At 37.1% G+C, this 20,708-nt stretch overlaps 1 protein-coding gene across 4 annotated transcripts in view; it reads left to right on the top strand.

The window, feature by feature from the left end:
* USP47 (ubiquitin specific peptidase 47) overlaps positions 1-19,074 on the top strand; it is a 54,641-nt gene extending 35,567 nt beyond the window's left edge. For all 4 annotated transcript variants that reach the window (XM_051622593.1, XM_051622592.1, XM_051622591.1 and 1 more), the window contains 14 exons: positions 1,423-1,535; positions 2,396-2,500; positions 3,450-3,657; positions 4,086-4,201; positions 5,249-5,368; positions 6,651-7,428; positions 9,044-9,219; positions 9,402-9,482; positions 11,259-11,374; positions 12,381-12,499; positions 14,789-14,919; positions 16,389-16,436; positions 16,522-16,652; positions 17,642-19,074. In XM_051622593.1, coding sequence (XP_051478553.1) covers positions 1,423-1,535; positions 2,396-2,500; positions 3,450-3,657; positions 4,086-4,201; positions 5,249-5,368; positions 6,651-7,428; positions 9,044-9,219; positions 9,402-9,482; positions 11,259-11,374; positions 12,381-12,499; positions 14,789-14,919; positions 16,389-16,436; positions 16,522-16,652; positions 17,642-17,816 — 2,417 coding nt within the window. In that variant the 3' untranslated portion in view covers positions 17,817-19,074. The remainder of the gene's footprint in view (positions 1-1,422; positions 1,536-2,395; positions 2,501-3,449; positions 3,658-4,085; positions 4,202-5,248; positions 5,369-6,650; positions 7,429-9,043; positions 9,220-9,401; positions 9,483-11,258; positions 11,375-12,380; positions 12,500-14,788; positions 14,920-16,388; positions 16,437-16,521; positions 16,653-17,641) is intronic.
* Positions 19,075-20,708: the final 1,634 nt, after the last annotated feature.

Raw genomic sequence — 20,708 nt, 5'->3', positions numbered from 1 at the left:
ATTTCTGCTCTTTTTTCTTTTTCATTAAATGCTCAAATGGCTGGTGTCCTGAATAATAGATCCAAGTTCTTAAGAATCTTAAAATCATTCTTTGTAGGGAGAATGTTTTGGTATCTAGATTTATTTTTTATTATTTTATTTAGAAAATAATAATCCTAAAACTAATAAAAGTAGACTTGTGACTACTTGTATATCAGTATATTCTAAGTGTTTTTACGTTACTTGCAGCGAATTTTTCATCTCATTTCAACATCCTAATAAACACAGAGCTCATTTATTTTTAGCAGCAATCTGTTTCATCATACACAGAATACTTTTAGACGTGCTGCTTTGCTGCTGCTTTTTTCACAGAAAAGTTGAACAATAGTATTTGCTCTGAGGAAACAGGGAGGGGAAAAACTCACTATCTCACAAAATCGAATTCTCTGGCTTCTCTTTGCTTCTAAGAATTTGTGATAGATGGGACAGTATAGTTATTAAAAAGACTAGTTTTTAAAGTAACAATATCTGAAGTAGGTGCTTTATGTAGTTTGGAAGTGGATTTGGCACAAGGATACTGTTAAATCAGCAGCTTGATAAAGCAGTAAGTCTTAAGAGCAACAAAAATAATGCCATTTCAATATTTGAATCATTGAGACAATATCACTTGTTCTGGACAAGAAGTGATTTTAAGTAGTTTGAGGTTTAAGAACAAACAGCAGCCATAAATAAAGTCTATGGGTCAACAGCTGTTGTTGGACATGGATTTTTCCTGTAAGTGCTATAATTGTAAATTCCTCAACAGGCAAATAAAGAAACTGAATCTGCAATTTCAGACTTCTTGAATGTGTCAAACCCATTTTTAAATTAAAAAAAATTCTTTACCCAGTCGCTTGCAGTAGGAGTGACACCAGAATTAGAAAACAACAGTATTTCCAAAAGTTGATTTTTTTTTTAAACTTGAAGTACTGCATTATCTGTTTCTGTTTCTCTTTATGAAACGAAATCTCTTGAAGTACACTAATCTGTATTAAGTGCAATATTTACTTTATCACAATACAGATATCATCTTTTGATTTCTATTATGAGCTAATTAACTTTCTAGAACAGAACTTACCTTTATTTTAAAAACAGGGTCAAGTGCAGTCATCAGCCTTTGTGTGTTTCTTTACAACAGCAAAGCTTCCCTTTCTGATACTGGAGCACTAATCTTGTGCTGGTGACATTTTCTTGTGTTGCTGATGTGTAATTAGAAGGCATAAAAGGCTGACTTTGGTTTAAATAATGAAAAAGAGAACAGGACATGGCACAATGGAAAATTTGGGTGGAGGAGAGGGAAGAAGGCAAGAAAGATAACTACTAAATATACTCCTAATCCCTAAGATGCTGCCCACTGTGTAAAAATTTATTTTTTAAAAACTATTGCTTTCTTTTTACTGGTAGAGTTTCTTGAGGCACATGAGTACCCAGAGCATATTAAACAATTGGTACAGAAAGAGAGAGAACTGGAAGAACAAGAAAAGAGGCAACGTGAAATTGAGCGCAACACTTGCAAGGTTAGAATTTCTGCTGAATTCATGTTTCTTCAGTAAATAGTAATTTCTTATACTGTGATCCAAGGATTGTTTTGTGATAAGTGAACTTGTATTAACTCTTTAAAGAGTTGTACACCTATTGGAAGCCTGGATGCAGTGGGACCATATGTTAGAGGTATTCATCAGAGATTTTTGTTGAGTTCGTGTCTTCCATGTGATTTTATATTGGTATTAAAAATAAAACTACGGTTAATTGACATAACTTGATTTCAGCAACATGAATTTCAAAGAGTATGTAATGTTAGGTCTATTTCAGGTGTTTCACACTATTAAATCTTTTCATATTGTGACCCTTTGTGAAATGATGTTTCTTAAACTAATTTAAAATAATTATTTGGCATAAAGAGTGGGGTCTTTTTCCAACCATAGATTCAGTAGTAACAAACAAAACATGACATCTGTGGCTTACAAGCATGACAGTCAGCTGATCTACCTATGAGTCAAGTGGTTGATTTATTAGGAGGTTCTCTGTGGTTGTGAAATACCTAACTGTATGTGAAAAAGGAATTTCATTGTTCCTATGTGCTTTTTGTTTTGGAGGATTTGCACCCTGCCTACAATTTGAAGATGTTATAGACAATGTACACTAGCTTGCAAAAAGATCTTCATATTCATAAATACACACGGTGTTACCTGCTGTGCCTTTGAGGTTTTCTATCTGCATTTGTGTAACCACTGCAAGAGCTGTCCTAGAGCTGAAGTAGAGCTAAAGGTGTATTTTCTCTTTGATTGAATATTTGATAGTAAATGTGAGTGTATTCTAGGATGAAAGGTGTTTGCAAATACCTTCATAGTAATTTTCTTCCTTTTGTATTTCGTAGATTAAATTGTTCTGCATGCATCCTACAAAACAAATAATGATGGAGAACAAACTAGAGGTTCATAAGGACAGAACACTCAAGGAAGCTGTGGAAATAGCTTACAAGGTATGCTATGTATTAACAGGATATCTTAATTGTTAGATGTAATATTTTCTGCTGTTTTTTATCTTCAGTTTTTTAATTTCGAATGCTGTGGGACAGTTGGAGGGGTTGGCTCTGGCGTTTTGTGTTGAGGGTTGTTTTTGAGTTGCTTTGGGGTCTTAAGAGGTTCTAGTTGAGTTTTCTGTTAGTAGCCATCAGATGATTTCCAACTGGAATGCAATAGTCTGCCTTTTTAAAAGGCAATGTGATTTTGCATAACCTTATTTAAAATTCCGTGAGAGCTGCTGTTAGACTCACCATAGTCTCAGTAAATTGAAATCATTCTGTGTGCTTGCATTTATATTGCAGTAGATTGTTGTATTAGATACATAATGAGAGAATTCTTTCAAGAAGCTTCCTGCATAGCTAATACAATAACATCAGTGAGCATCAAAGTATTTGTTGATCTTTGCCATCCACAAACGGGTAGAAGTTCAAGACATCTGTTCTTGCTGTATGCATCTACAGCAGGGGGAGTTACCAGCAAGGCAATTAGAGATTTGGAATTTGTTAAGATTTCCTTGAGATTCATGGAAGATGAATTCCTTCCTCATGCCTCTAAGATGTCGTTTGATGTATCTGGTTGGCAGTGTGTTCCTCTGAGTATGCTTCCAGGACCTGGCCTCTTGTGCTTATATACATGCTTTTCAAAATTCCCTCTTCTCTTCTCTGCATTTTCTTGCAGCCTTGTCTTCTGATTTTTAAAACAAGTATATGTATATTGCATACTTGTGTGTATAATATAGATGATGTGTGCATATATTTTTCTAAAACCAAATTGAAATTTTTTAATTCAAAGGATTCCTGGTTGTGCATGTACTGAGATATTTTGAGTTTACACGGGAAAAGCTAAACTCACAAATAAACGGTTATTAAATGTTTTGGGGGTTTTTTTTATGTGTGCATCTTTTAGCTAATGGATTTAGAAGAGGCAGTTCCTTTGGATTGCTGTCGTCTTGTCAAATATGATGAGTTTCATGACTACTTGGAACGATCATATGAAGGAGAAGAGGACACACCAATGGGTTTATTACTTGGAGGTGTCAAATCAACCTACATGTTTGACTTACTGTTGGAAACAAGAAGACCTGACCAAATCTTCCAGTGCTATAAACCTGGTGGTAAGACATGTAATTATGGCATGAAAAGAAAACTTTAAAACACATAACTTCATTATGATGTGTGAAAGAAGGCAAACTTTGTTGTACTGAATTCTACAAAGTCAGTACTCGGAACTACATACTATGCTGTGTTACTAACTCATTCTTAATTGAAGCAGTTCTAAGGTATATTGAAACTTGTCAAACTGTGGAACCTTTTTTTGCCTTCTTGACATTAACATTGATCTGATAATGGAATTCTGAAATTGGACTGCTTTTCAAATTCATTACTGTTTGTACGTATTAAATGCAACTCCTTAATCAGTGTATCAGACAAGCATGTGTGTAAAAACATGCACTTTGCCTGTTGAACTCTTCTTTTTATATATATAGGTGTGTGTATATATATATATTTTTTTATGTGTTTTTCTTTTTCCCCTTCCCTACAGAAGTCATGGTAAAGGTTCATGTGGTTGACCTAAAGACTGAATCTGTTGCTCCTCCAATAAGTGTACGAGCTTATTTGAATCAGACCGTTTCAGAATTTAAACAGCTAATTTCAAAGGTAATTTCCAGTGGTTAAAGACTTATTTTCCAGAGTTTTCATTCATTCTGACTGTGATGTCATAATTTAAATATCTAAAATGAGAGCCTGCACCTTTTGCAGCTCATACTGTGTGTCATGTCCAGTCGGTTTAGGTTAATTGTTACAGTTGGGCTTTCTTGTGTGCTCACCGCTGCTAAAAGCAGCCATCTGCTTCTTGGCTCCATCCAGAGTTCTAACTTGGCTTTCGCACAAACTCAGACACTGTATGGCCATATTGCTTGCTAGCTTACCAGGCAGTACATTTTTTGAGGAAGCTGAAGAGTTGGGTTCATGTTCTTTTGGGTTAATAGCTTCAACCACTTTACTGGATAGCCAGTCAATGGCAGAACTATTGAACTGTTACCATATAACTGAACCATTATGTAACTTCCCCCACTGGCTTCAGTAATTAAAATATAACATTCAAAGCTGTCTACGTTCTCCCTACCAACCCTCTTTTTCATCCCAGCAGCCACTTGTTATTAAGATGCAGATTGATTTTTACAGGGTCTTAAGCAATGGGATGTTACTGCTTCCATTGAATTAGAAGACAGACATTTTACTGTCAGTTCTGTGCAAGACAGTTCAGGGCTTGGTGTAACTTTGTGATATTTCTTATGAAATATTATTTCAGTAATTTGAGTTCAGTCTAAGAATTAAGTGAACAATGTGCAAAAACTGCTGCTTGAGAATATCTTTATTTTCAATTGGTTCATACTGTAAACAATAAGACTGATTCCTATATTACTGGTCATTTACAATTTTCCAGTTTTCTGCAAAGCCAAGCTACATTAGTCTACTGACCTTTTGGAAAAACTTCTGTTTGTTATGTGTCAAAGGGCGGAGAAAAGGGAACTGGGACTGAACAGGCTTAGGAGGTTTTCCCGCATGTTGCCTTTGGCAATCCATAAGTCGATAAACAAACCTGCTTACCTATGAATAATCTTTAAAAAACCTAAATACTTGTTCCAGTATTTGAAATTGTTTCCCACAGCATGTTACCTTACTCTCAATGTCTCATTTTAGGCCACACACCTGCCTGCTGAAACAATGCGAGTAGTATTAGAACGTTGCTACAATGACTTGCGTCTTCTGAACGTTTCCAGCAAAACACTGAAAGCTGAAGGCTTTTTTAGAAGCAACAAGGTACATGCTCTAGTTTTTAAATTGTACGTATCACGTATTTGTGGACTTCACTGTTGTCTTGTAAAAGGTATGGATTTTTGTATGGAATTTATAATGGATAACTGTCATGTTTCACTTGAATGTCAGTATAGAATTTATAACGGGTAACTGCCACGTTTCACTTGGTTCTGTGTGGGATTTTTTAACTAGCAGATATTGTGATGCTGATGAATGCTATAGGCTATATATGAAACTGTTGTGTACAAGATAGAGCAGATTCAGAATCAGACATCTGGTTGACACTCAGAAGTTCAAATGATGGTGAGTTTCACAACCTTATGATGAAGGTCAACCCTTCTTGAGGAACTAAGGTTAGCATATCACTATGAAACCTGCCTAATTTGATTTCTAAACCTGAACATCTGTGCTTGTTGTCACTATTAAAGTTCTTAAGAAACAGATGTCAAAACTAAGAGCAAGATTTTGGTGGGTGTTTGTATTAAATTTGGTAATTTTTACTATGAAGATTCCCCCTAGACAAATTGATACTGTTTTTGCAAAAATATTTCTAATAGGTCTTTCCAGTAACAGTTGTAAAATACATTCAGAAAAAGAGTAGCTTAGTACTTAAATAACATCTAGAATTACCCATTTTACTACAGTAGTAGTAGCACATCTTTTAGCACATTTTGCTCATCCTCTGTCTCTGAAACTTAAGCTCAAGAGCACCCTATTGTCAGTGAAGAAAGAGGAGCAAAGGCTTTGACTTGCAGCTGAGCAAAACTATGGCATTGACTTGTTATTCAGTTACTTCAAGCCCATTCACAGTCACTACAACACTGTGGCCTTTGACAAAAGGAAATTAGGGATTTGTTCCCTTGTGTTCTAATTTGCTTATTGCCCATGTATATATTTGAAGATTTCTTATTTATCATGCTATATTAGAAAATAAAGACAGCCAGCTGTAGTTGTGGAGCTCGTTACTACCATGGCTAGTGCTAGTGTACAGGTGAAGTAGTGTATCTATACACTTCTGAACTGAAGTGTTAGCTGCAGCTGCTCAGTCTGGTTTCAGTTCACTCCAATTTTAACACAATTATAAAAATAAGGGAAAGTGAAATCATTACTAAACCACAGACTCCTCAGTCTATCTTTTTCTACTAATGTATTTTACTACTTTATAAAAGGTTGTCTCTTAGTGACATCATTTCTGATTTGTGCTCAATCTTATCTATTTGTTGTTGTTGCTTTACTTTTATTTCAAGTAACACTGCATGATAAAACACTGTTCTTTTATGTTCAGGTATTTATTGAAAGCTCAGAGTCTTCAGATCGCCATGTGGCCTATACAGATTCTCATTTATGGAAACTTTTGGATCGTCATGCCAATACAATCAGACTGTATGTTTCATTACCAGAGCAATCACCTGGATCTCAGTTTAGACGAGCAATTTATCATAAGCCTAGTGGAGATTCAGGCAACTTGGATGAAGCCTGTGAAAGAGTAAAAGGACTTGTAGGTAATATGAAATCTGTGGAGGCAATTCTGGAAGAAAGCACCGAAAAGCTGAAGAGCTTGTCCCTGCAGCAGCAGCAGGAGGGGGATAATGGAGACAGCAGCAAAAGCACAGAAGCCAGCGATTTTGAAAACATTGAATCACCTTTAAATGAAATAGACTCTTCAGCATCAGCAGAAAACAGAGAACTTGAAAACCAAATTCAGATTTCTGATCCAGAAAATCTCCAGTCTGAGGAGCGGTCAGATTCAGACGTAAATAATGATAGGAGTACAAGTTCAGTGGACAGTGATATCCTCAGCTCCAGTCACAGCAGTGATACTTTATGCAATGTGGACAATGCCCCGCTTCCCTTGGCTAATGGACTTGATTCTCATAGTATCACAAGTAGTAGGCGATCAAAAGCAAATCAGGGGAAGAAGGAAACCTGGGACACAGCAGAAGAAGATTCTGGAACAGATAGTGAATATGATGAAAGTGGCAAGAGCAGAGGAGAAGCACAATATATGTATTTTAAGTCAGAACCCTACACTGCAGATGAAGGTTCAGGAGAAGGGCAAAAATGTATGTATTTTTTTAATGCCTTAAATAATTCAGCCTTTCTACTGTCTTAAAGGTCTGATGACAGTATTGAAAACTTCATTATATGTCAAATTAAAACCAGTGAAAGTGCAAAGGTGGAATGTGGTTTGTGTTTTAAAAGAAATCTAGCCTGATTTTGATCTTGTAATATGATTACATATTTGAACAGTATCTTGCTTTTTTGTCTTGAAGAAAATGACAAGCTACCTCTGATAGACTTATTTCCTTATATTGAAAGTGTTCTCTGGAGAGCAAGCTGAGTTGTCTTAGAGTGGAAAGAAAAATAGCTGCATCAGCAGAGGGATGATCTGTCTGTTTCAGAATGCAGTTATTTACTGTGGTTCACAGAAATACAGTAGGTACAATGAAGTGTGTGACTGACATGAAAGTCGGTGATGAAGTTCAGTGTAAGAGCCTCAGTAGTGTAGTAATTGTCATAATGATAAGTCATTAAAACAGTGCTCAGTACCTGCCTATGTTTTATAGTTAATAGAAGAATATTGAAGAACAGCAGGATATAAGATAAATATTTTGAAAGGCAAAGTTTTTCCTCTCAATCCAGAAACTCTGATATAGTAGTAATAATAAATAAAGGGCGAAATGTGTTTTGCTGATTTGTTTGTTTGTTTGTTTTTGTAAACAAGCATTGTCATTTTTAAAACCACAGAGAAATTTAATTGAAGCTACTAAAGTTTTAAAAAAATTAATCCTATAGCCTGTAACAATCATTCTTTGGGGCTAGTCTTCAACTATTTTAACTTTTCCCCTTTTTTTTATTAGTGCTAGTTGGATGCAGGAATAATTTGTTTAGAGTAATTTTGATGCTTTTGCAGTATGCTATAGAAATTATTATCTTGAGGGCAAAGCTTTCCTCATTTATTTAGGATGACAACATGAACAGATTTATAATTCAAATAATTTGTTTTTTCAGTTAAATATAGAACATTTTTATTATAATTATTTTATTCTAACACAGTGTAATCATACTGTAGTTTGTAGGGTAGTTCAAATTGTATATATTAAACACAATTTCTGAAGATCAACTATTCACTTGACTTTCCAGGATCTCATATTACTACATTGGCTTTGCCTTTATTACAAAATTATTCCATGGAGAAGTCCCTTAATCTAGACTTCAGTTTGTCTTGTGATATCCTGTCAGCTTCCAGAACATAGAGTTAACCAAACTTTTTAATCCTGAAAGCCAGGAGAATAAAGGTTTAGTAGCATGTAACTGGCCAGCCCCAACTCAGAAGCACTTCTGTCTCTCTTGAGGCAGGGAAAAGCTGTAGGAGAATTCTCTGCAAACACTCCAGCTCATTCTCTCCATTTACTGTCTTACTGGGTGGAGAAGATACTACTTTGTTCCACTTCTTCACTGATTACAAACTAGGGGAGTTTGGTACTACTGTGTCTTCCAGGAGTATCTACTCCCACCCTAAGGTAAAATGTAAACATGGCCATTAATGATTCTGACTTTTCAGTACTGTTTTGCTGCAAGTGACAACTGTGAATATTTGGAAATAATACACTAGAGTGCTTTTTTTTTTTTGGTAGTGCAGTTTTTCATGCCGTTGTTACCTTTATTTTTGCTCAGGGCTGATGGTGCATGTTGATAAAAGAATTACACTGTCTGCCTTCAAGCAACATTTGGAGCCTTTTGTTGGAGTTCCATCTTCTCACTTCAAAGTCTTTAGAGTCTACGCCAGCAACCAAGAGTTTGAGAGTGTTCGGCTGAATGAGACACTTTCATCATTTTCTGATGACAATAAGGTTATTCAGAAGTTATTTTGAATCACTAAAAATATATTGATACAATATAGACAGACTTAAAAGTATTTACAACTTTCTGCTAACCCATCCAGGTGAAATCGTTACATTGGACTTGGTAGTGTGTTACAAAGTATGATTTTTATCTTTATATCAGTTCTAACAGATACTCCTTTGCCTTTTAGATAACTATTAGACTGGGAAGAGCCCTTAAGAAGGGTGAATACAGAGTCAAAGTCTATCAGCTTTTGGTAAATGAGCCAGAGGTAAGGTGTTGAATATTTCAAGCTTGATTCATGAAAATATGAATATGTGCCTTGACTAAGATTTTTCTCTGAAATTTTGGAAAGAAGGTTCCTCTCTGCAGTGTCCTGCAAGTTTTCCTGGATTTAGAAAGGGAACTTGAGATGTTTATGCTATTTCAAGTACACAATTGAAAGGTGGTGTCAACGTTTGACTCAGTTTGACAACAATGCTCTCGATCCCCTCCCCCTCCTACCCAGGTAGGAGAGGAGAGAGAGAAAAAAAAAGAGAGAGACTTGCCTAGATTGAAAACTGAACCGTGCAACTTTATTTAGAATATTAATACGTGATATTAGAGTGTATATATATATATATATAGTGATTATACAAAGGTGTGGTAGAAGCCTCTCGCCTTCCCCCACCCCCAGCAACTCCCACAGCACTTCCCTCAGATGAGACAATTCCGAGGAATCCCGAAGCTGCTCCTGGAGAAAGGCAGAGAGTTACGAGGGTCAGGAGAGCTTGAGGTTGATGGTTCAACGATGACGGGCAGATTGTGTTTTCCCAGACGCCGGCCACGAACAAAAGAAAGAGAAAAAGAGAGAAGAAGGAAGGCAGATAGAGAGGCGAAGCGAAGCGGCAAGAGCGCAAAGCAGGAAGGAAGGAAGTTTTCTTCTGTCATCTCCGACCTTCCCCCGAGCCTACGTAGATATATGGAATGAAATATCTCTGGCCAGTTTTGCTGTTCGTCTAACCCAGCCTCCCACGGGGGGGCCACAAATCCCCCCGTAGTGTCTGAGCCGGCAGAGCAAAGGCACGACCTTGAGAGCCCAGCAATTACAAAAACATTCCAGTGTCTTATCAACCTAGCAGAACATGCAGTTGCTAGTTGAAGAAAGCTCACTGAAATAAAAGGATCAGCAAAAGAAAAACTGGCTTCATCCTGGCTCAAACCAGGACAGGTGGACTGCAGTATCTCTCAGCTGTCTCTGTCTTTCTGCAGTGTAAATGGAGGACAAATGAAAATAATTATTTGTTTTCCTTAAATGTATGAAAGTCATGTAGAATTATTTCCAAATAAGAAACTGATTTGCTCATGGTTGCAGTTTTCAGCAATACTGTGCTAATACAAGTTGTCACATTCATGCACTGCAGACAGTCCTTCTCAGGATATTTAGCTGGAGAATGGTCCTCTCTGCACAAGACAAACCAGAAACAAAAATGCCTCTCTTGCACTAACACAGCTCACTTGCTTGGTGCATCTTTTGGGACATGAAAAGAAGATTGCAGTCTTCAAATTTTGCCTTTGTATGCACCTTAATTTCTGAATTTATTTTTTGGACCAAATTGCAGAATAATACATAGTAATGGACAAGTATAAGAGACTGAAGGTGAACTGGTGGAGCAGGGTATAAGACAGGTTTAAAAGTAACTTGCAGTCATGGAGTTCTGGTCTGTCTGATGAATGAAAGCCAAGAAAGAGGCTTTTTTTTTAATCATATGGTTTCTTTAATTTAAAAGCTCCTTTCAAACATAGTGTCAGCAATCAGTAATACAAACAGAAGACGCTGTTTCTGCAGTGGCATGTGGTCAGGGTGTTTGAATGATCTATCACTGGGCTTCCACTACACAAATTAGTTAAGCCTAATTTTAATCCATTAACTGCCTACCTTGTTTATGAAAAGCATTCTAATGGTCATTTTGCTAGGTGAATGGGGTTGGTCACAAAACATGGACAGGAGGCATGCTTTTCTGTTAAATAAACCTTGTTTTTAATCACTTCCTATTTATGTTCACAGCCATGCAAGTTTCTTCTAGATGCAGTTTTTGCTAAAGGAATGACTGTCCGGCAGTCAAAAGAGGAGCTGCTTCCTCAGCTTCGAGAACAGTGTGGCCTAGACTTGACAATTGACAGGTAAAAAGACTACCATCTGTTGAAGTTACCTGGTAAAATATTATTTTAAGATTTGGTTGTTTGGGTTTTTTCTCTTGTAGAGAAAGGAGGTTAGGAAAGGAGCAGAGATAATTTACCTTGGTCTTTGAATCAGCTTGTGAACACAAACACTGATTTAACAATACTTGGCTTTCACCTGACAGAATGATAGAGGAAATAATACTTATGTATGTGTGCAACATATCTGCAGGTTTAGATCAAGTTTTATTCTCTCAAAGAAAGACTTTTTTCAGAAAGGAGAGCATGAAGTAAATCAATTAACAAGCCACCTTCTCTCTAGGTGCAGGGTCTGCATAGATCACTGCAGCAAACTGCCTCATGCATTATCATAAGGTGTATGTACAGCACTGATCCAGCATCATCTTCCCTTTACGCATAATCAGTTATCTCATCAAGGCTTAACTTGCTTTGGGGCCTTGATTCCACAAACCCTCTGCTGTCAGTTACAAGTGATGTGGTATGTACTGCTCACATCTGTATTCACTGGAATGAGGAAAAACCTGTATGATGTGGTAAGCAAGCTGGTGGGGCCTTAACATGTACCTGAAACCAGGCTGGAGCAAAACACTGGAAGACAAGCTCATCCTTTTATATTGTCACTGGTTGATACAGTAGAACTAAGTACAGAAATTGGACACCAGTCCTTTTCAATAATCCACCTCTCCCCTTCTCCCCACCCCCCTGCCCGAAAAAATGTCTTCCTCTAAATCCCTACATTTCTTGCACTGAACAAGCACAACACAGGCTTGTTTTCTTGTGTGTTTGAATCATGCAGCACAAAGAGCCAGTAGTGATGCCCTACTGTCAGGACTATTTCAGAATCTTAAACTCATTCCTAATAAATCTAACTGTAACTTGCATAAATTAGTTGTATTTCAGTTTTGTCAGAAAATATTCAGTTTTCATCTCTGGCAGTGCTAAATGTTTATCAGCAGATAAATTTTAAAGTGTTTTCTTTGTGTTACAGGTTTCGCCTGCGAAAGAAAACCTGGAAGAACCCAGGCACTGTGTTTCTGGATTATCATATCTATGAAGAAGATATCAATATTTCAAGCAACTGGGAGGTCTTCTTAGAAATACTTGATGGTAATAATGATACAGTGTGAAGCGAAAGAAAAGATAATATAGATAAATTTAGAATACATTAGAAAATGTATTTCACTTTTTTCCTTTTTTAAAGACATTTTAATAGCATTTTATTAGAAAGAAAAATAGAAGTGAAAGACTAAGTTTTGGATGAAGCTGGGGAAGAGGATTGCGCAAGTGCAGATTTCTTGTGGCTGTGAGGTCCAATAATAGTACTGCTGTGTGGGTTTATTGCAAACTTTTGGACATGCTGTAGTAGGTAGTTTTTTGCATGTTAATGTTTTCATTTTACATAAAAACAGTAGGAATGTCTGTATGTTAGAATTGTATTTGTATTTAATTTTTGGACTAGTATTGGTCATATTTATTTAGCTGAAATGTGTGTCTATGTATACATGTGTAGTTGTTTTGAAAGTCAGCACAGTTGTTCAGGCACTTACTGTTTTTCAGGCAAAAGTGAAAAAAATCATCCTCTGCCATGAAGGGCTGACTTTTTGAACAGACCCAGGTCATCAAAACAACTTTGGATCAAAAGTTAGATAGTTGATTGTTTCTTAAATTCTGCTGAAATGTCACTAAAAACATGACATGTCTTAAACTGTCCTTTCCATTTATACTTGAAGTTTGGTTTCTGAATGCAGAAGAAAAACTTATGGAGGGGATGGAAATAGGCCATGCTGGTTTTCCTCTAGATTAGCAGATATTTCTGTTAATGGATAGATGAAGAATGTGATTCCATTCATTGAGGAGCTTTCTCCACGAGCATCCGTGGCTTACTCTAATTTAGCTGTTACTCCAGTGTTTTGGCAGCTGTGTTCAATCTCGGTGTCTTTAATTTGTAACAAATTTGTGCAAAGTACAAAAATTTGAAATTAACATGGAAACTTGCAGATTCCTATAGGCATATGTATCAGCTCACGTTTCAGTTAAAACTTTGCAGATTTAAATATTTTGTATTAGTTTAGATGAATTGCTGACTGTTTCTGTACTGAGTGTGTCTTGAAGGAACTACTGAGACCACTGCAGCCCACCTAGTTCAGAGATGCCATGTTATAGACTACAGAGCTTTCAAGTATTCTGTAATATCTTCTGTAACTACCTAGCTCTGCCCAAAAGGTGCTACTTTAATCCTGTTGTAGAATATGCAGCTAAATCTCACTATATTCTGTGAAAATTAAGTTTAATATACCCACTGCTACCACAGAGGCTGTTAGAAGAGTCTAAAAGCAGCTGCTTTCAGTCAGGTTTTGTGAGGCATCCCACCCTCACCATTGTGCTCATCTTCAGATAAACACTGAAGGCATTAAGCAGGTAAATAAGGCAACTGAGAATAATTTACAGTTAAGTTTCTTAGCATGGCAGCTTTATATCATGCTGTTAGAAACTTACTTCAGTTACTTCTTCTCTGAGTCTGAAGAAAACTTAAGTGATTGCTTCAGACTTGAAATAAATGCCAAGAAGCACTAGGTGGCTGTATCTTCATTTCAGATGATAGGTGAGTGTTGAAAGGCAGCACAAAGTAGTCATAGGCAAGGTTGTAGGAGTATTTAGGGAGAACCTAAAACAGTGGTGCTGGTTTCATGCAAAACAAGCAGGTAATGGTAGACATGAATGTTTAAGCCACAAGTTCTGCATGCTAAACTACAGAACTATAGACTGATTTAAAATAAAAATAAAATCAGCCCTTTGTTACAATTTCTGCTTATCTGATTGTAACATTAACAATATTACCCTGTCATCCGGAGAAAGCTGTTAGCCTTAAACTGGTATTAAAAGGCTGGAGGCAGTACATCCTAAAACTCTTCAGGTGGTAAGAGTAAAGCAGGCTTTAATAAGTATACGGTTGGTGTGTGAAATCTAGAAGTCAAATGTGGAGAGCTTATTTGGGTAAAGAAAGAGAAGCACATGAATAAATACCAGATTGCTGAGGAAGGTCTCACTCAAATGTAAGGTCTGAAGGTCAGCCTCAGGTTAGCTGGATAGATTTTGTACATGTAACTGAGCTGGGTGTGATGAAAACACGTGCTCTTACAAGGAATAAATGGCAAACTGCCTGTGAAAAAATCCTTGAAAGGAGTTGATAACAAGGAAAAATTCAACTAAATCCTTATCCCTCCCTTTTTGGTTTTTTTGTGGTGTTTTTTTTTGGTGGACCACTTACAGCACAATTACTGGGTAACTTAGTTTGTGTGTTTATATGTATTGCACTCTTATAGATTTGAATACGTTTATGCTATGCTTCCTAATTTTAAATAGGATATTTTGTGATGTTAAATATTTCTTTCCTAGGAGTAGAAAAGATGAAATCCATGTCACAACTTGCTGTTTTATCAAGACGATGGAGACCATCAGAGATGAAACTGGATTCTTTCCAGGAAGTAGTGCTAGAAAGCAGCAGTGTTGAAGAACTAAAAGAGAAGGTAAAAACCTGTAACGTGATGCAAGTTTCTTGTGGTTTCTAAGAGCCTAATTGATGTCCCCAGTTGGGCAGCACAGATTTCATAGATACAAAAATCTCGTTGCATGATGTTTATTTCCTTTCTATCTAAAGGAGAAAGTCTCACATCCTATTATCTAATTCTTTAATCCTTGGCTTCGTGTAATGGTCTGGTATCAAAGTATTCAAGACAAGGCATGCATGCCAAAAAAAAAAAAAATCTTGAAGTTTAAGAAGCGCAATATTTACCTGTGTCCTTAATCCTTGAAAAACACTTGTGAAAGAAAAGCTCAGCTATAGTCACTTTGTTTTTTCAAGCCAGTATTTAGGTGTTCCAAAATGCCAAACCTCTCAGCCTCTTCATATTTGAATTTGACAGCTGTTGCTCAGGGACAGTGTAACTCTACCAAGTAAACTGAACTATATTTTGATTGGAAAGAAATATGGGTTTGTTATATTTGTTTTTTTTCCTTAAGTCCAGAACTCTGAGATGCTTTAATCTTTTTATTCCCACCAGTAATAAGAGAATTTGAATTTGACACAGCTGTAGTAACAGATGTGTTCAGTCAGCTTGTCTCTTTCAGATAAATTTCATGAGCAGAGTGTAGGACTAATACATTTCAGAATTTGTCTGGCTTTTGTCAGTCTTGTTTATCCTAGTTTCCTAAGGAAATGAGTTAGAAAATTATATTGGCATTTAGTGTTTTCTCACCATCAATTTAATTTGAACATGTCTGTTTTAATAGCAGATTTGAATGAGGCAAGAATCTTAAGAGGAAATCTCAAAGTTTTGGGAAAATACACCACCAGAGATAAATGCAAATCTAAGTGTCTGTATTGCCATGGAGACCAGACCACAGCCTGTGCTCCAGTTCTGGGCAAGGCTGCCATGAGCCTGGGTGCTTTGTGGGACAGCCTGGGTGGCCTTGTGACAGTTGCTAGGACTGGGCAGTGGCAGCAGAGGGCAGGGGTGGATCCTGCTCTGCACCGAGGAGAGGCACAGCAGTGGCAGGTGCCAGGAGGACCAGCAAGCAGTGGTGGTGCTTGGGGAACCATGGGGTTATGGCAGGTATCTGGAGGTGGGTTTCTGCATATTTTAGAGATTGGCCAGCTCCCAGGTTGAGTTGATGATTATAGCTTTTATTTCACACAGGGAAACTGCTGAGGAGGTGGAGGTTTAGCATGAGGCAGTCGTCTCTTTCTTTCTTGGAACTTGGATATTATTAATTGCTTCTATTAATTTTTTTTCTGTCCCTCCTTCACTTTTAAGAGAAACGTGATGACAGGAAACATCACTTGTGACACTAGTGAGTTCAGAAATGTAAGAAATGTGTACCTTGTCAATAATTTTGCATGGATACTTTGGATCATTTGAGGACTTTTGAATACTTTAATTGACTTTTAGATTTGGTAGGAATAGTGTTAAATCCACGGTTTTTCTTCACTTTACAGCTAAGTGAAATAAGTGGAATACCCTTAGAAAACATAGAATTTGCAAAGGTAAGATTTTCTCTACTTTTACCTTTTAATGGCATGGGTGTGTTACGAGTTTTGTTTTATTCACTAAGTAATTGCTTCCTCTCAGGGTAGAGGAACATTTCCGTGTGACATTTCCATACTAGAGATTCACCAAGACTTGGACTGGAATCCTAAAGTATCTACATTGAATGTCTGGCCCCTGTACATTTGTGATGATGGTGCAGTAATATTTTATAGGTATGTATTTTTTTACAGTAACCATGCAAAGAAATCTGTATATAAGGTTTGAGAGATGATGGAATCAACAGAAGCCAAAAAATACTACTTTTGTTTTTTTAAAGGAAAAATTATTACGGAACAGGGTTTAAAAGATTCAACTGCAGAGTTTTGCTCCTCAGCTTTCTAAAAACATGAATATTAGCTGTTTATTGTTTAAGAAAACAAACACTGCCCTTTTACTTACTTCTCCCTCCTAAATCATTGGAAATAATGCTGAAATCAAAAGTTGTTGCTGTGCTTGGGTGTTTATCTGGATTTAATACCTTTAAATGGAACCATATCCCTTGTAGAGCCTCTGAAAGTCTTGCCTTAGGTTTTAGAGAGCAAGGATTTTATTTTCCAAGTTTCTTTCTCTGAGAAATTAGTATGGTTTCTTTGGAGAAAAAGGATGCCAGGATAAAAATGTTGCTCACATGAACAATGTTCATCAGCTGCCAGCAGTAGCCTGAAGGCACTGTGTGAGGCCTTAAGAGTCTGAATATTGTCACTTCTGCTGAAGAGTGAGGGAATGTCATGAGCACATTGCTTCTGCAGTCTTTTTCATAATTACACATGAGTTTAGGGGCAACAGCTGGTTGTTTATGTGCTGGCCTTGAAGAAAATTATTTGGGAGAGCAGCTGGTAGTTTTTAGGAGGCACAGTCTGACATGCTGCTTCCAACTGTTGGTGCTGTGGCTTAATAAAGAGCAGAGACATAGTTATATATAAAGCTTTCCAGGTTGTTGGAGGAGTATAGGTTTGTTTCTTGCAGTTTTCCCTTGGGTCTGCTGTCAGAATACTGAATGCCTCTGTTAGAAAAGCAGATTGTTTAGTTTCTGGAGAAGAAAATCTGTAAGGAGCATCATGCTTAGTTGTGTGGTTTACTGTTTCTTTGTGTGAACAAAATACAAAAAATTTAATTACGGTTGTTGTATCAATCTGAATTTTAACATCTCTCTTCATTTTAGGGATAAAACTGAAGAATTAATGGAATTAACAGATGAGCAGAGAAATGAACTGATGAAAAAAGAAAGCAGCAGACTCCAGAAAACTGGACACCGGGTAACCTACTCTCCCCGTAAAGAAAAAGCACTAAAAATTTATCTGGACGGAGCACCAAATAAAGATTTGACTCAAGACTGATACTCACAATAGCATTTTCCCTGGGGAATTTTTTTGTTTCAAATAAAAAGGTTCACTACTACTGTGTAGTGCCGTTACGGCAGGACACTCATTAGGTGTAAAGCGCTGACACCAGCACTGGTTGGGCTGTGTTCCCAATCAGAAGCGCAGTGCCCCGCTGGGCCACTGTTTGACTTGGAATCATGTTGTGCACTATAGTCAAATGTACTGTAAAGCTAAAAGGGATGTGCAAATAAAAGATTAGAACTAAAACGTGGGCGGGGAGGGAAAGAGTGAAAATTTTTTGAGGACAGTGTGCACATAGTAGCTAGTGAAACTAGCCTCAAATGGGATACTCATAGCTTAATAATAAAAGCTGTGCAAAGGCCATGAAAGAATCCTCTTTTCTGTTTGTTTCACTGATACACACATTACCTCATCAGAGAGTCTGAAGTAAATGTTAACACATGGGTTCTAGAAAAGCAGCAGAAAAGAGTCGAAGATGAAAATGGAAGCGCTGCAAGTGTAAAGTTTTAGAATATTCTTCCATAGAGCAGGTAGGCTGAGAGGTGTCTGCAGAAAGCTGCCAGCAGGGGTTGGTTCATTTTGCAGAAGTGCTGGTGTAAGGTAAACTGGGTTTTAATAGGTTACGAAGCTGATGAGCAGCTCTATTATATTGAGTTCAATGTGTAAATAAAATTTGCCCTATCCATTCAACAGAACTGCAGCTCAGCTATTTACCATGGTATTTCTTTTCACATATCAACATTCATTGTGTACATTTGGAAGTACAGTTGCCTATTTAAATTTGTATTCATTTTCTGTTTGATGATGTTGGGTACTTTAGGGTTGTATTTCCCCTTGTTAATGAAGTTTTTGTTTTGTTCAGCTACTTTTTGTACATTTTGGTTTTGAGACTGTTACAAGTTTGCATCTTCTCCACCCACTGAAAGTCATCTTATTTTTTCCAGAGTTGATTCCGTAGCTCTATGTAGTAAAATATTGGGGCAACCTCTAACACCTCAACATATAAACTTGGATAGTTCAGGTTGTGGTGCAAAGACTGATGCAGTCAACATGATTTCATTGCAAAGTCTAGGAACAGCAATTTTTTGCTTTGGTCCATAAAGATCAATAGAGAACAATTCTCCGTAGTTTTTGGAAAACCACCTAATTTATAACAATCAAAAGATTTTGGTAAACTTTTTCATGCCAGATGCTGTTTACAACAATGAACATGCCAATAAAACATTTGTTCATTCTGTTGTGTTATTTTTAATCATTAAATGCTGTGGCTTTTATTTGAAAAATTACAGAATTACTTCATGGAAATAGAGACTTTTCCAAGGCAATGTCAGAAGTGTAAGGCTGTGTGTATATGTGTATGTGCACACACCCTCCACACATGTGCACACTACTGCAGGAAGTGTTTTGTTGCCTGTCTGCTGCTCCTCTTGACTCTTCAACTCCTAAGTTTTCTTTTCCCAAACTGAATTCCTCACCAGGGAAACTTCAAAGCTCAAGAGATGACTTGCAGCTAAGTTCTGCTCCAGAGAGGAGAAAGGATTTTGAGTAACTGAGTGTTCAGTTCTTCCTTCCATGCTGACCCAAAGCAACCTAAAAATCCTGAGGAATCTGGCAGCTTGAGAACAAGGCACTGCACAGAGCAATTCCCCTTTCTTCCTCTTCTGCTTGACCTGTGCCCCCCATTTTCCAACACAGATGAGGTGGAAGCAGGAGCAAAGGAAGCATCAAGTGGGTACTACTCAGTAGGTAAAGTGCTTCATTAAACGACCCTTTACATGCACATAGAGACAGCTGAAGAGCCCTTGGAGGTTTTGGAAGAGAAAAAACCTTTCAAAGGAGTAATGAGTTTTCTTTAAACTCAGACATTTGGAAAGGCAAAAATCTAGAGATGGAATAAAGTAGGGTTAAGAAAAGAATTTCAGAAACTGCTTAATCTCTAGCCCTACTTGGGGAAATTTCTGATGAGAACTTCTTTGAAAAAGTTCATTTTAAACCTTGACAGAAATCTGGATATACAAGTGAGGGGCAACCTTATAAGGAGTTCCTCCACAGTGGTGCACTTCCTTCTGCATAACTGCTGGAATATATTCTAGGTTGTTCTGGAAGACATTTTTCAGCATCTGCTTTACATTTTCATAATTTCAAACATTTTTTAGTTTGATCGTGGGTATTTTAAAGAAACAAAAAGCCCCGAGTTTCTAATATACTTAGTTAAGCAGAAATCTTGCAGGACCTCTGATGAATACTAACATTTTCAGAGACTGAGGCATCAAGAAACTACGGGAGAATAATCTTATCCTTAAGCAGGGCAGTATTTATGGACAAGTTTTGGTTTCATTAAGTATTTTTAAACAGGAAAATTGCAATGAGATTTCATTCCTTTGCCTTGTATAGATGGGCTGTCTCTAAAGCACAGTAATTTTATTAGGGATAGAAAGGAAAGGTAAATTCAATGAACTCTCAGAGAGCATGTGTATGTGTGCATGTGTTGGTGTGAGAACTGGTAGAAATCAATCTTGAAAAGACTGTTGTGATTAAATATCCTTCCTGTTCATTATTATAATGGTTATTAACCTTAATTCTGGTAGCCAAGGAATTTGTTGAAAGCTTTCATAGACAGAAGTGGTGAAAGATTTGCAGGCTATTAGCCCAGTCTTGTATATGCTCTTGTTAAGTTATTGGTGCTCTACTGTTGCAAATCAGACATAGCAGTAGGGATTATTTGGGACAAAGCTCCATGAAAACTTACTTGGCTGGAGCCTCGTGTTATCTTTTACTATGTGCAGTAACAGATGGTGAAACCTATACCCCAAAAAAACATTAATAGTGGAAGAGCTGTTGCAGCAAACTGCTGAGACAGCTGGGAGCCAGGGAGTTTGGATTGGA

This window comes from Apus apus, chromosome 5 (genome assembly GCF_020740795.1).
Source record: "Apus apus isolate bApuApu2 chromosome 5, bApuApu2.pri.cur, whole genome shotgun sequence".
NCBI classification, from domain to species: Eukaryota; Metazoa; Chordata; class Aves; order Apodiformes; family Apodidae; genus Apus; species Apus apus.
Note: the sequence above shows the minus strand (reverse complement) of the source record. Positions and strands in the feature narration are given on the sequence as shown.